Below are 14189 nucleotides of genomic sequence, written 5' to 3'. Positions count from 1 at the left end.
CATGGAATTAAAGTCTGTTCATTTCATAAAGCAGACGTCTGAGCATGATGTGACGAGAGTATTTTGCAAATCACATTAACCCTGATGTTGTACGTAGTTTCTCATGCCTTTCAAAGAAAAGGAATCAACTCTGTAGGAATTTAACTCTGCAGGCCAGAAGCATGCAAGGGTAGGCCTATATCACAAAGTTTAAAAATTGATCTTACGCTTGATTTTTACGATTGATTGTACATTATGGTCAATGCGATCATTCGTAAAGATATTCTTCTATGATAATTGCAAAGCTTTGTGTTAAGTGCCCCTGGTCTCGAGACATGAGGGTCACAAAGTGAACTTCATATCGATAAAATTGTGAATAATGCTTCGCCGTCAGAGTTCGCCCACAAGGCCCTCTACGTTCGTTGGCCTCAACCATGACAACGTACGCGCCGCGTCCAGTTTGTTTACAAACGTCCACTGATGCCACGACCAAAATCCCATTGAAACTTACACAGCCGTCGCCGGGATTAAAATAGATTTTAGAAATCCATTGTCATGGCAGAAAAGAAGCAGAATGGAACAAGCTATCAAAGGTATTATTAAATTTGAAATTTGGCGTTGCGCGCTGGATCAGGACGTCCAGACGTGCCCAAGCCCAAGCCAAGCCCAACGACCCGACGGCTTGCATGCCGGGCATTGCTCTGGAGTCTGGCCGGCGGATCCCGGGCGCGGGCTGGCGCTTAGGCCGGCAAGGCTTGGCGCGGACAGGCGCTCAATCAGTCAATGACAAAGTCATGAACGTGGGTGATAGTGATGCTCAGTCATTGATTGAGTGGACTGCATGAAACAGTACACTAACTGTTAATTAGACAGATGAATTCCATCTGGACTTTATAAACATTTTATAATATTTTATTTAATGGTTTTGCGGCATGCGGCATTATCGTGAAATTGGGAACACCGTTCACTGTTTCCAATTCCATACAGCAGCGCTTTCAGTTTAATTCAGTCCACACGCGCGCACTGTTCCCTATTTCCACTTCCATTCACTTTGTACACAAGTGCTTGTATACATATCAACAAGTCGTTCCCAAAACCACGATTTGGCCTGTTTTGCAAGTTTGAGACTGCAGTTCCCGGGGGGGCCACTTACATTGACGAGTGGATACCATGCGCGACCAAAAAAAACACGTAAAAAGGATGTCCTTTTCACGATAGGGCACGTTACGTACGTAACGTGAAAAGGGTGTCAAAAACACAAAAATAAGGAAAAAAGGGTATCTATTTCGCTAGGAAAATTACGTGTTTAGGGTCGAATTTGCGGGGATGATAAAACAAAATTAAAATGTTTTATAAAGGATGTCCTTTTTGCCCCAACACTACGTGTTTAGAGTCCTATTTGCACGAGGTGTAGAAGGTGGGGTCGTACTAAACTAAAAAGGTAAAGCCCCGGTAAAGCCGACAATCAAAGGACCCGTAACAATAAAACATTCCTGTACTTGTTTAGGGGTTCATTTCAGGGAATATTTGCCAAGAGTATCGTTTTGTTTCCAATACTTGTTAAGGTAGGGTTTCACACGCCAATACTTGTTAAGGGGTGCATTTTCAGAATATGGAAATTACGTGTTTAGGGTGCTTTTCGAGACCCCATGGTCGCGCATGGTATCCACTCGTGAATGGAAGTGGCCCCCCCGGGCTGCAGTTGCACTTGACTTATCATCGTTTGCATTTTAAACTAATTAACTACTTTAACTGAAGGTTTAATTACATCTTTATCATCATAAATGGTCATAAATGTTCCATACATTAGGTGTGATGATGGTCCTTAAGTAAACTGATAAACAGTAGAACCAAGCAGGATTGACTAAGGAACAAATAACGAGCTGCTGTTAAGGTGCAGTTTGTATGGTCAGTTCCCCCGTGTCTGCGCGTCTGTGCAAGTCTGTGCACCCGCGTATCTGCGCGATTCTAGTTAGATGCGCAATGAGCACGAACTTTACACATGCAATACATAAACGTGTATTCATAGAAAAAATCCGACTCAAAATGGTGGAAAAATAATGAATTCAGGGCATTTCATGTGACGGCCTCAAAATGCAGCCTTTGTCATCAAAATCCCTGAATCGTGTACAAAGTGAATGAGTGCGCAGACATGGGGTACCATTTTTTTTTTCAATCTGAAAGTGACTGCCCGAAGGTTTTTTCAAGAAAATCTTATATTTTCTTTCATTTTAAATGAGAAATTTGGTACACTTTTAATAATATAAGGAACACTATTAACCAAAAGATTTTGTGAAATAAGAAGAAACTCATGTTAAATCTTAACTCAAATTGTTAGGTGCACAGACTTGGGGCCCATCATCATATTTTCAGAAAGCTCATCAAGACAGTTCTGACAATATATGGTACACCCAGTTGTTGTGTGTCCAGATGATCAATTTCAGAAAGTCATTTGGAAAAATTTACAAGCAAAGTTTCATCCATTTTTAGTACAAAATGTTTGGAAATATTATAGAGTAACAAAATAGAATATGATTACAACTATTGAATTTGTATTTTTAGTGTAATCAATAGACAAAAAAGAAGGCTTCAAAAATATAAAGTGTCCGGACACCCACCCCCCCCCCCCCCCCCATCCTACAAGACAATTCTGCTTTCATGGAAATGCTAAGGAAGAGCAGTCAGAACCAGCTAAGTTGATATGGACTTATGTTTTTTTATTTCAAATACTAAACAAACTGAAATTGTATTAAATAATTTCTCTCCATTCTCATTTTCTAACAGCATTCCTAGATTTTCAAAGTTACATCCTGTAATCCCAAGAAGATATGTACCAGAGTGGAAGAATGATATGAAAAACAGAGAGTTGCTTGTTATGGTAAGTGAATCAAATAACTTTTGTGTTTACATTGAACTTACTAGTACTACCCTGTAATGAAACAAAATCATATACATAGAGAATGATATCAGGTATCGATGATATCAATGGTATTCTGATAAAGCAGCTGTTAACTACAAGTACAATTTCACCCAAGCTGCTCTTATTGCCTATGACTCAAAGCTCCCCCTGGATATCAATGCCAAGCTATTAAAAAATCCATAAGAGCCGCTCCAGTGCTCTCCTGGCCTGATGAGTCACTATCATTCAGTCTTCAAGATACATGTACGTAACATGCGGGTTGGACCGACAATCTCTGAACCAAGCGAGGGATGAGAACAGAGAGATATGTGATTCTGTAAATGATTCATGTAATCTTCCAATACTTTTGATTTTCATATTTTGAGTTCGTTAATGACTTTATATCACTAAATCTACTTTCTAATTTCTACACCATCAGACTCTCACATTCCAATATTGTACTTTAAGCTGTATATTTTCCTCGATTCGTGTCATGAAGGGTATTTTTCTGCATTTGATTCAACAGAACTGCGAAATGAGTGGCATCATTCCCAAAGGCCCACACGATGAAAGTCTTTTCCTGGACAAACGAGAACGCATGAATGAAGTAGAGCCAAGAGAGAGGGTGGAGTCCAAGCATCCAGTCTTAGAACGTTATGATGCTCTTAGGCCAGAGTTCCACACGGCTCAGTCTAAGTACCAGAGCAGTCTTATGTTTCGCAAGGACAGTGTACCAGGTCACGACTATCAATGATATAGGCTATCAACAAAATAGAGACATTTGCACAATTAGATAGCAATATGAATTTATCTTTCATCACATGGACACTTTATGTTAAGTTTCCTGATGTGGTTCTTTTTATTTTTGACAAATTGAGTTGGTATTTATTTCTATAGTTTCGACAAAGAATGGTCAGTGGAGCATGTACAATGACCATGTTTGTAGCATTCTTTGAAATTATATACCGATAGTCAGTGGTCATCATATTTACATTTGAATCACTCGACATGTTTTTTCTGTATTATGTGTATGCCTACACTCGTATCTATGATTATTATGTATAATCTCTTTAAAGGGGAATCCAATCCAAATAAAAACTTGTTTTTTAGAGGAAACAGAAAAATCAGAAAAGTTTTTAGGTGAAAGTTTGAACAATATCGGACAAACAATAAGAGACAATCATGAATTTTTAAAGGCTGTAAATATTGGTAGTCACTCTACCCATGGAGACTTCAAATTGGCCTCATATGTTATGTTATAGTGATGTAAGGCAAGGACTCCTCTTCCATACATGTACTCCAATACATAAAATGGCTATCCAGTAATCCTACTGTACTGAGTGTGCTGATTGACTATGCTAATTATCATGTGTATATCATTTATCAAGCGACAGGTTATTTGTGGTCATTCACCCAGGCAAGGGGCACAAGGTAAGCAGCCCCTATAAGAAGGTAAAGAACATTAATTTCCCATAGTCTTGGAGTAATAGAAAGACATACATGTAGTATTGTAAGAAAGTCTGCATCTAAGAAACTTTGATGACATTTTGCTTCTGGTGTTTGTCTCGCCTGCATAGCAGAGTGAGACTATAGGCGCCGGTTTTGCGACAGTGGTGGCGTCAACATCAAATCTTAACCGAAAGTTAAGTTTTTCAAATGACAGCATAACTTATAAAGTATATGGACCTAGATCATGAAACTTGTACATGGTCAATCAAGTATTACTGAACATCCTACCTGAGTTTCAGGTCACATGACCAAGGTCATCTAGGGTCAATGAACTTGGACCATGTTGGGGAATCAACATCAAAATCTTAACCTAAGGTTAAGTTTTAGAAATGTCATCATGACTTTGAAAGTGTATGGACGTAGTTCATTAAAATTGACCATAAGGGTAATCAAATATCACTGAATATATTGCCTGAGTTCCAAGTCACACAGCCAAGGTCAAAGTTCATTAAAGGTCAATGAACTTTGACTATTGGGGGGTATTTTTTGTTAATGTCATCATAACTCTGAATGTAAATGGATCTATTGCATGAAACTTGGAATTGCAATAATCGAATAACACTGATCATTTTGCATGTCATAAGTCATTTATGGTAAATTAACTCAGTATGAATGGTGTTTTTTTTTTCATAGTTATTCATCTTAGTTATTGTCAAAGTCGGTAATAGTTTTTATATAAATCGCACAATGCAGGCGAGACTGCCAGAGGTGTTCCACTTGTTGTAATGTAGTTTTAACTTGGTTGAAAATCCCGGGGGGGGGGGGGGGCACTTCCATTGACGAGTGGATACCATGTGCGACCATGAGATCTGAAAAAGCACCTGAAACACATATTCTGAAAATGCACCCCTTAACAAGTATTGGCATGTGAAATCCTACCCTTAACAAGTATTGGAAACAAAACCATACTATTGGTATTGCATTTTTTTAAATTGAACCCCCCTAAACAAGTACAGTGATATTCTAATGTCACGGACATCAGTTTTACCTTTACCTACATCATTGGGCTTAGTACGGCCCCAATTGCGCAAATCGTACTCTAAACGTGCTAAACAGGTAGTGCTGACTCAATTAGGGCAAAAAGTACAAAATTATAAAACATTTTAATCTTGATATTTTATACTCTCACAAATTTGACCCAAAACATGTAGCTCTCCTATCGAAAATAGATACCCTTTTTTCATTATTTTAGTGTTTTTGAGAAAAAGACACCCTTTTTACGTTTTTTTTAGTCGCCCATGGTATCCACTCTTCAATGTAATGGCCCCCCCCCCCCCGGTTGAAAATTAACACCTGTCTAAATCTATGTCTACTACGTTGTAGCGGTAATGGAAAATATGTTTATGGTATATTTATTAGTAAACAACAGATCTTGCAATTTGATTTATTGAGATTCCCATTGGACTTTCATAGCAGTTCATTATTAGTGTAATGTAGACTATGCAAACACCACTATGAATCATCTTAGATGTCAGAGCGTAGGCAAAGAATCTTTTGGCGATTCCATAGGTGTCGTACGCGACATTTTGTCAACAATTCTAGTCTCTTAGCTGATTGCTTGACCAATGAAAAATTATTGTTAGTCAATATTAACGGTAAAGTGGGTAGTCATGTGAAAAACTGATTACCAAAATAAATTGATTATGGCTAAATTAAGGCCAAAATGTGTGTCGTACGGGACTCAGAAATGTCCCGTACGACACAACATTTTCACCTCTAATTCACCCATGGACGGTATATTTTTGTCGGTTGTCAGTTTTTCATATTTTTTTCATTTTTTCATATGTCTGCCCAGTAGTACTCTATTATTACCACAAAACTAATTGAAGTTCTTCCTTTGTTTGGAAATACATTGAAAAATGTTGTGAAAATAGCTGATTTTTCTAGCATGGAATGGCCCCTTTACAGCCAGACTATCAATTTCAGAAACTTTCAGTAGTACATGATAAATCTACTTTTGATGATTGATAGATTTATAGATACTGTAGATAGCTAGCTAGATAGATAGATAAATAGATAGATGGATAAATATTATTTATGATAAAATTCAATTCGCAGCCAAAGGCTGAGTTGCGTGAAGTTGTACAGAATAAAATTTCTAAGTACAAACAGATAATAAAAAAAACCAACAACGTACATGTATATTAAAATGTACATAGGGAAGGGGGATGAAGAGAGCAATGTATACAAAAGAATGGGAAGAGATAAGGAGTAGATTAAAGTTATAAATATACATGTATATTGAAATGATAACAATGCCATCTGTGTAATTTCTCACTTTGTAAAGAGTGGATTGTAAGAAATAATACTTTTTTTAAAGAAAACAAAAAAACAGAAAAAACAAATGAAAGCTATTTAAAAGGGGGTGAATTGAAAGAGGGAAAGGTATATTCATTACAAAAGGTATTCAACAGTAATTCAGTTTGGGATTGTTATCGGTATGCTTGAAGACATTTATATGACACCTAGATAGATCCTTGTCATTTGATTAGTTGTTTGATATCGATCATTCAGCCCATTTTACAATGACGTCACATAAACTGCATTTTGGATCCATACGATTTTGTCCATTGCACACGCGCATGTTGATTGTACACGACAATCAACAGACCGAGCTCGCACTGCATGAACATAATTATTTTGCATCGAATTCATACATTTCATATGAAATAGAATTTATTTTTAGTGTCATATAAACCAAATAATGAATGATCTTATCATTGTGCAATGGACAAATTACTTCATTGGGTGAAAGATGAAATGAATAACCCATTCAACGAGGCATAGCCGAGTTGAATGGATCATTTCATCTTTCACCTCATGAAGTATTCTGTCCATTGCACTCATAAACATTCATTATTTGTATACTATTCTAAAGAAGAAATGTGTTGATGGTGATAATAGTTGCAAGAAACGGAATCATAGATTATCTTGAAAGGATTAAATACCAAAAAATAAGATGACATTGAGGTAGAATGATCTGTACACAAAGGTAAATGTAACATGGATTATGAGCCAGTAACTTTTCGGAAATTCAATACAGACATGACATTTCAGACAATTTGCAACTTCAAAAGGCCATTAAAGTGATTGGTTAACATTGGTTTGACTTTTTAAAAATCCTGTGTCTGTGATATGTTACAAAAATGAAGCCCAGAAAAAATTGCGTTCGAAAATAATTATTTAGTGCTTCAAAAATTGAAATACCGGTATAAAGTGACCGGAAACACCATCTTAATTTCATCCAATACACTTATGTGTAGTATTTAGGCATCTATAAGACACCCATTTACAAAATCGGGGGTTGCCTTGTAGTTTTAGCTTTTCATTCTCAATAATTAGTTAATAAATGAATAGTTTTCAGGGTTTATTAGTTCCAATACATGCACTTGTACACATGTTTCATCTTGGTTTGAGAATTTTTTAAATCGGCTGCTCACAAAGTTAAACAATACCTTTAAGATACATTTTGTACCACAACCTTTTTATTCTGACCTCATATCATGATCCTCTAAAATATTGGTCATTTTGAGAAATAAGTGAAATTCAGGCCTGAAAATGAGCATCAAACTGAATTTTCTTTTGCAAATTGTACAAAACTTTTTATTTTGAGCCTCGAAGATACCTCTATCACCACAAAGCTGAATTTCTGTACTTTCTCACATTGTCTCTCTTAATATGCGCCACCTTTTAATCAGGTCAAGATCACACTTTTCACACCAAGGTACAAGACGAGATTTCTAAAATTTTGGAGTAGCAAGACATCTAGAGTTCTGATCGATTGGCTTGATAAGGCTTCTAAACAACACATGGGGAGTGTGACTTTGCCATGAACCCAGCACTGAACCGTTGAGTGTGTGGTCTCTGACCAATCAGAGTGCAGTATTCTTGCTTTCAAGCTGCTTAATGTACTTGGCTAATGAAAAGTGTGATCTTGACCCGATTAAACCAATTCTTGTTTTGAAACCTTTACCATATTTTTAAGCATAGATATTCAGCTTTATCATGATCTAAAAATCATTTGGGCTCAAACTAAAAAGAAAGTGTAAAAATAACTTTTGTCATGTGAAAATGATCATTTTGTAGCATATTTTAGATCAAAAGTTTCACCTGCATTACAACATACTTAACGATATACTTAAGCACGTGATATGAAAGAATTCTTCTTTACAATGATAACAAGATCATGAAATTTGATGTATATTTAGAGCAGCAATGACCGAATTAAAAGGTGTTTTGGTCCGCATCAAGCTCATTAAATATGCAAAGTCATGAATATTACTTGGATGAAAGAAGCCAATTTTGGGAACCTGCCTACTTCTACACAGCTACAATGTTTTGGCTTTGAGCTGAGGTCAGCGAACAGAGTCAAACAGGGCAAGCGTATTTCAGTAGAGGATACATGAATCCTGTAAATACAATAATCATGTCTCCTTGTTTTCAGACAATATTTCACTCATACAACACAATCAAATGCAATTTATAGTCAAGCAAAGCCAAATTTTGTCAAAATTATCTGCCCCCATTTACAATACTTTTAGGACCTATGGCGGCCACTTTGAATGTCAAAGTACAGCATATGACCAATATGCGATATATTTAGTTAGAAATCATGTTTTCAACAATAGTAGTTCATGAGGAAAAAGTAAAAATCTAGAAAAATGATGGGTACCAACTACACAACACAAAAGCATGCAACTGAAGTCATTTCATATATTTCATTATTTTTTATTCTTATTTACAGGAAATGGATACCATCAAAAAATATACACAAATTTCAATTTAGAGGTTAATTAAAGACAGCCAAAGATTTACTCCCTCCTTTTTCACACTACCAGCCCTTTTTAATGAAATATTCTTTAGTAAATAATTTGGCAGAAGTATCAATAACTCATTCAATACATTTTGTGAGAATATTACATTCATTTTCAAGCCACATCATTTATAAGTACATGTCATTGTCAAAGCTGAAGGCATATAGATATATCACTGAAGCTGATTGATACCCCGCCTATGCCATGGTAATGCAGTTTCCACATTTAGAAAATGAATCTTGAGCAAGAAGTTCAAAGCGCAAGATTCGCAATGGACAGCCCGTCCGCACGCTGATTCCCATATATAATATAGAGACAATTCAAATGATTATAGTTCAGTGACTTCAAATCTAAAAAAAAATATAATATTTTTGCACTATTGAAATCAGATATTTCTTAAAACATGGCCAAGTCATGATTAAATAAGAACACTCTATGGTTAAGGAAGAAATTATATTTTACCGTTATTTCGGCAAAAGATATCTAAACGTGCTCCTCACTCATGCTGTCCTCTCATTGTCTGTGTAGATTTTAGATACAAGTTATTCACAAAGTTTAGAACACTCCTGCTAAAATATTTGTTTCATCAAAATGTTTTGTTAAAAGGGAGTTCACTTTTTCTCTGTGTTCATTTCATTTTAAAGGAATTGACATACAAAATCCAGATATGTAGGCCAAAAATAAGTAAATACATGTACAAAGATTTCCAACAACTGATAATAAATTAAATCAAAGTTTAGACTCTTTTAATCAGAGGTTAAAAATATAAGCTCTATTAACACACATCTATCCAAATAATCACATCCTATGCATTACAAGTGGAGCGCCTCTAGCAGTCTCACCTGCATCACGTGATTCAATATAGCAGCAGTGCTGACTTTGAAAACTACTATAAAAAAACAAAAAACACCATTCATATAATGATACAATACTATGTTCATTGACAATAAATGACATTTGACCTTGATCGTGTGACCTAAGACTTGTCAGTGGTACTTGGTTCCCCCTATATCCACATTTTATAAACTATATCTGTAAACTTTGAAAGTTATAACAGCAATCTAATAATTACCTCAAAAATTGCCAAAGTTCATTGACCTTAAATGACCTTTGACTTTGGTCATGTGACCTGAACTCGCATGAGATGTTCTGATTAATCTTATGTCCAAGTTTTATGAATCAGATCCATAAACTTTCAAAGTTATGATGGTAATTCAAGTGATATGCCCAACATGGTCAAAGTTCATTGACCTTAAATGACCTTTGACCTTGGTCATGTGACTTAAAACTCACGCAGGATGTTCAGTAATACTTGATTACCCTTATGGCCAAGTTTCATGAACTAGGTACATATATTTTCTAAGTTAGGATGACATTTCAAAAACTTAACATTGGGTTAAGATTTTGATGAACTTAGACCCAACATGGTCTAAGTTCATTGACCCTAAATGACCTTTGTCCTTGGTCATGTGACCTGAAACTCGAGGAGAATCTTTAGTAATCCTTGATTAACCTTATGTCCAAGTTTCATGAACTAGGTCCATATACTTTCTACGTTATGCTGTCATTTTAAAAACTTAACCATCGGTTGAGATTTGATGTTGACGCCGCCGCCGTCGGAAAAGCGGCGCCTAAAGTCTCACTCTGCTATGCAGGTGAGACAAAAAACCTGTTAAAAAAAAAAGAGAATGGTAAAGAACAAATCCTGACTAGTATCATGATCCACAAATAGTGATAGGTTTAGACCTGTGAACCATCTGTGATAGATATATTTACCAATGCAACTATTAACAAAATGCACTGACTGGGGAGGGGGACTTCTAGTAATTAGAACCATATTGTCTGTACAAATAATTCACTTTACATAATAGTTATAATTAAGCACTGTACAAGAAATTGATTTAAATTATCATGTATGAAAAAATAATCCCAGCTGTCTATTGATCAATTTGCATGAACTTCAGGTATCTAGGGTGTGCATAATATCAGAATTTGGGCATGCAAAACTAATATCTTTAATCTATTATTTAAAAGTCGAAATACAATATTTTCAGATTCATTGGGATAGGGCAAAAGAATACATGTAGATGATTAAACACATTGACTTCCAGAGTCCCAATCCACCAAAATCCATATGAAACCACAATATAGATTTACACAGTAATTACATGAATTACCATCTACAAGTATTACTTGTAAAAGTTTACGTTCCAATGGTGAAATTTCAAATGTCTTTATTATTACAAGCATTATTACCATTTACTTTCATTGTGCTAAAGCTATACATCTATTTGCATTGTAATATAATTTTAATATTCACATTAATTATCTCCATATGTTGGTACTTCATAGGATGCTCTATATAAAGTACATAAGTAACCGATTGTATCCTCACACCACAAAACACATGCAAAATAAAAACAAAAGAGTGCAATGTCACTTGACAACACATAAAGCTGCGATAACCAGCGTTAATCTCACAATGGTCATTTCCTCTTATTTACACGTTTTTTTACACTCTAATTATATGAATAATAACAATAGCTAAAGGCCACTGCACACGTTACGACTGTTCGCAATCCGATTTTAGAATATATCGTATTTTGGTCATTTTCTGAAAATGTGAATGGAACATATCACTTTATTTCAGGTTAAAATTAATTGAAATAATATGAATATAACCATTTTGAAAGATTGCAAGCCTTTATTTTGGAATAAAAAGGCCAAATTAGTTTCAATTCGTAGTCAATCGTACTACTGCTATGACGTCATTATGACTACATGTAGGTATTAAATTTGCTTTTATTCTAAGAAGGATGATAGCATAGTCACCGATTTGAACAGAGGTATTCATATGATGATTTAGAACTTTACACAGTAAGATATTCCAAGTCTCAATATTAGCATCAAATTCTACTACATTCTATTCTGAAATCGGGTCGCAGACCAATCGTAAGGTGTGCGGTCGCCTTACGTTACCAACAAATAGATACAATCTCTCATGTTGAATGCTTGAGAAGCTGTTCAATGCCTTTGGTGATTCTTGTGATGTACGCCCATCCAGGTGAACTGCATCGATGGTGTCACTGATGGCCTTCTCACTGAAAAATGATGAGAGTATATATGAGAGATGAAATTGGTCATGTCATTGTGATGAAACTAAGTAATAGTTTTATTGTGATGAATTAGTCATTTCAGTGAACTCATATAATGCCTTTCATGTTATTAAAATACTCTATAATGAATTACTATGTAAGATATATTATGTCTATTGTCATGTTCCAAATGTATGTTGCATTGTTCACATTAAATCTGTACAATCTGTTGTCTGTCTATCATTTTGCAAGGCATGTAAACTAGAAGAATTTCCATTTATGGACAATAAATAAATACTTATACTTATTTGAAAAATTAGAATAAATGACTCATTTCACAAAATGAGTCAAGTTGAAAATTTAGTCATTTGATAAAATTAATCACTTGAAATATTAAAATACAAAAGTATGTGTTGAAACATTAATAAAATCCCTTTGGAGAGGGGAAAACATTTGATTTGTTTATTAATGAAATCAGTAATTTGATTAGACCAACAGGGGCCTGTTGCAGAAAGAGTTGCAATCAATCACAACTCTAAAAATCATGCGCAACTTGATTTTCAACCAATCAAGAGTGCGCATTTGGGACTTGCGAATGATTTTTTTTACTTGCGTTTAAACGCAACTCTATCTTAAACGGACCCCTGTCCTATTAGACTAAATCATATCCCAAATTGATAAAAGACCAAGTGGGTTAGCCATGATAGACGATCTGAGAATTAGAATTATTTGCTGGTAGACGAAATGGACATAAACCTTTGTAATCACTATCAAAAAGATTTTTCTAAACTACAAGTTAAACATTTGATCAGCAACAAAGCCTTCTTTTCATCAAACCCACACTTCACAAAAAATGCCTAATCAACATGGCTGAAATGTGTAAAGTTTTGTCACAAAAGCAATGTAATAAATGAAAATCTATCAGTGGGCAACTGCAGAAAGAATTAAATTTGAACTTGACTTTTACCAATGAAATGCATATAATGGATTGTGCCAATGCTAGTAGTTGTGTTTCAGAGCAACTCTTTCAATAATAGGCCCCCTCTACATACAGTAGCCTATATTAAAATATGTTGTTCATCAGTTCATGGATTTGATAGTGAAATTCTTACCTTATTTTACCTATCTTGATGATAGAGCTGTGTGGTATTGCTGTGACTGGATACTGGCCTGGTAGTAGATCCAGATGAATGCACAACATACAGTGGTTTTCAATACTTGAAAACTCAATTGATAATCTAGAGCAAGAAGAAATCAAATTTTGTTCAAGGTCGAGTCCACCCAAGAACAATGTTGATTTAAACATGGACCTACTATGGAGAAAAATCAAACAAGCATAACGCTGAAAATTTCATCAAAATTGGATGTAAAATAACAAGGTTATGACACTTTAAAGTTTTAATTATTTATGTACAACTCAGTGACATGCAAATGAGACAGTCGCTGATGTCCCTCACTATTTCTTTTGTTTTTTTATCGTTTGAATTTTAGATATTTCATTTTTTAAAGATTTGAGAATATGGACGTATTTGACTGAACCATAAAATGTTGAAACAATGGTAATTCCACAAGTTTAGGAGGAATAAAACTTTGTTTCACATGTCAATGAGAAGAAAAGAAGAATATTTCATATTTGATATAATAAAATACAAAAAAAATAGTGAGTGAGTGATATCATCAGTATCATCATTTGCACACTGACCTGGATGTGCATATAACTGTTTTGTGCAATTAAGCGAAACTTTAAAATGTCATTCTTATTTTACATCCGATTTTTGATGAATTTTTCAGTGTTATGCTTGTCAGATTTTTCTCTTTTTATTCAATTCAACTTTTTGTTAGGGTGGGCTTGTCCTTTAATAATTGCCTTGTATTTCCACCATAGAAATCACT

General features: G+C 35.1%; 2 protein-coding genes across 2 annotated transcripts in view; one reads left to right on the top strand and one right to left on the bottom strand.

The window, feature by feature from the left end:
- Positions 1 to 433: 433 nt before the first annotated feature.
- On the top strand, positions 434 to 4316 carry LOC121417945 (testis-expressed protein 43-like). Its single transcript, XM_041611657.1, has 3 exons — positions 434 to 572; positions 2764 to 2857; positions 3405 to 4316. The coding sequence occupies exons 1-3, from the start codon at positions 535 to 537 to the stop codon at positions 3630 to 3632; spliced, it is 360 nt and encodes a 119-aa protein (XP_041467591.1). The 5' UTR covers positions 434 to 534; the 3' UTR covers positions 3633 to 4316.
- Positions 4317 to 11566: 7250 nt separating this feature from the next.
- LOC121418230 overlaps positions 11567 to 14189 on the bottom strand; it is a 43583-nt gene continuing 40960 nt past the window's right edge. Inside the window, 3 exon segments of the mRNA XM_041611976.1 lie at positions 11567 to 12268; positions 12271 to 12302; positions 13409 to 13534. Coding sequence (XP_041467910.1) covers positions 12201 to 12268; positions 12271 to 12302; positions 13409 to 13534 — 226 coding nt within the window. The 3' untranslated portion in view covers positions 11567 to 12200.

Source organism: Lytechinus variegatus, chromosome 7, assembly GCF_018143015.1.
Source record: "Lytechinus variegatus isolate NC3 chromosome 7, Lvar_3.0, whole genome shotgun sequence".
NCBI lineage: Eukaryota > Metazoa > Echinodermata > Echinoidea > Temnopleuroida > Toxopneustidae > Lytechinus > Lytechinus variegatus.
Note: the sequence above shows the minus strand (reverse complement) of the source record. Positions and strands in the feature narration are given on the sequence as shown.

Coding starts and splice junctions, on each gene's coding strand:
- LOC121417945 (XM_041611657.1), top strand. CDS start 535: ATGGCAGAAAAGAAGCAGAATGGAACAAGCTATCAAAG. Junction 573..2,763: donor AATGGAACAAGCTATCAAAG/GTATTATTAAAT, acceptor ATTTTCTAACAG/CATTCCTAGATTTTCAAAGT. Junction 2,858..3,404: donor ACAGAGAGTTGCTTGTTATG/GTAAGTGAATCA, acceptor TTGATTCAACAG/AACTGCGAAATGAGTGGCAT.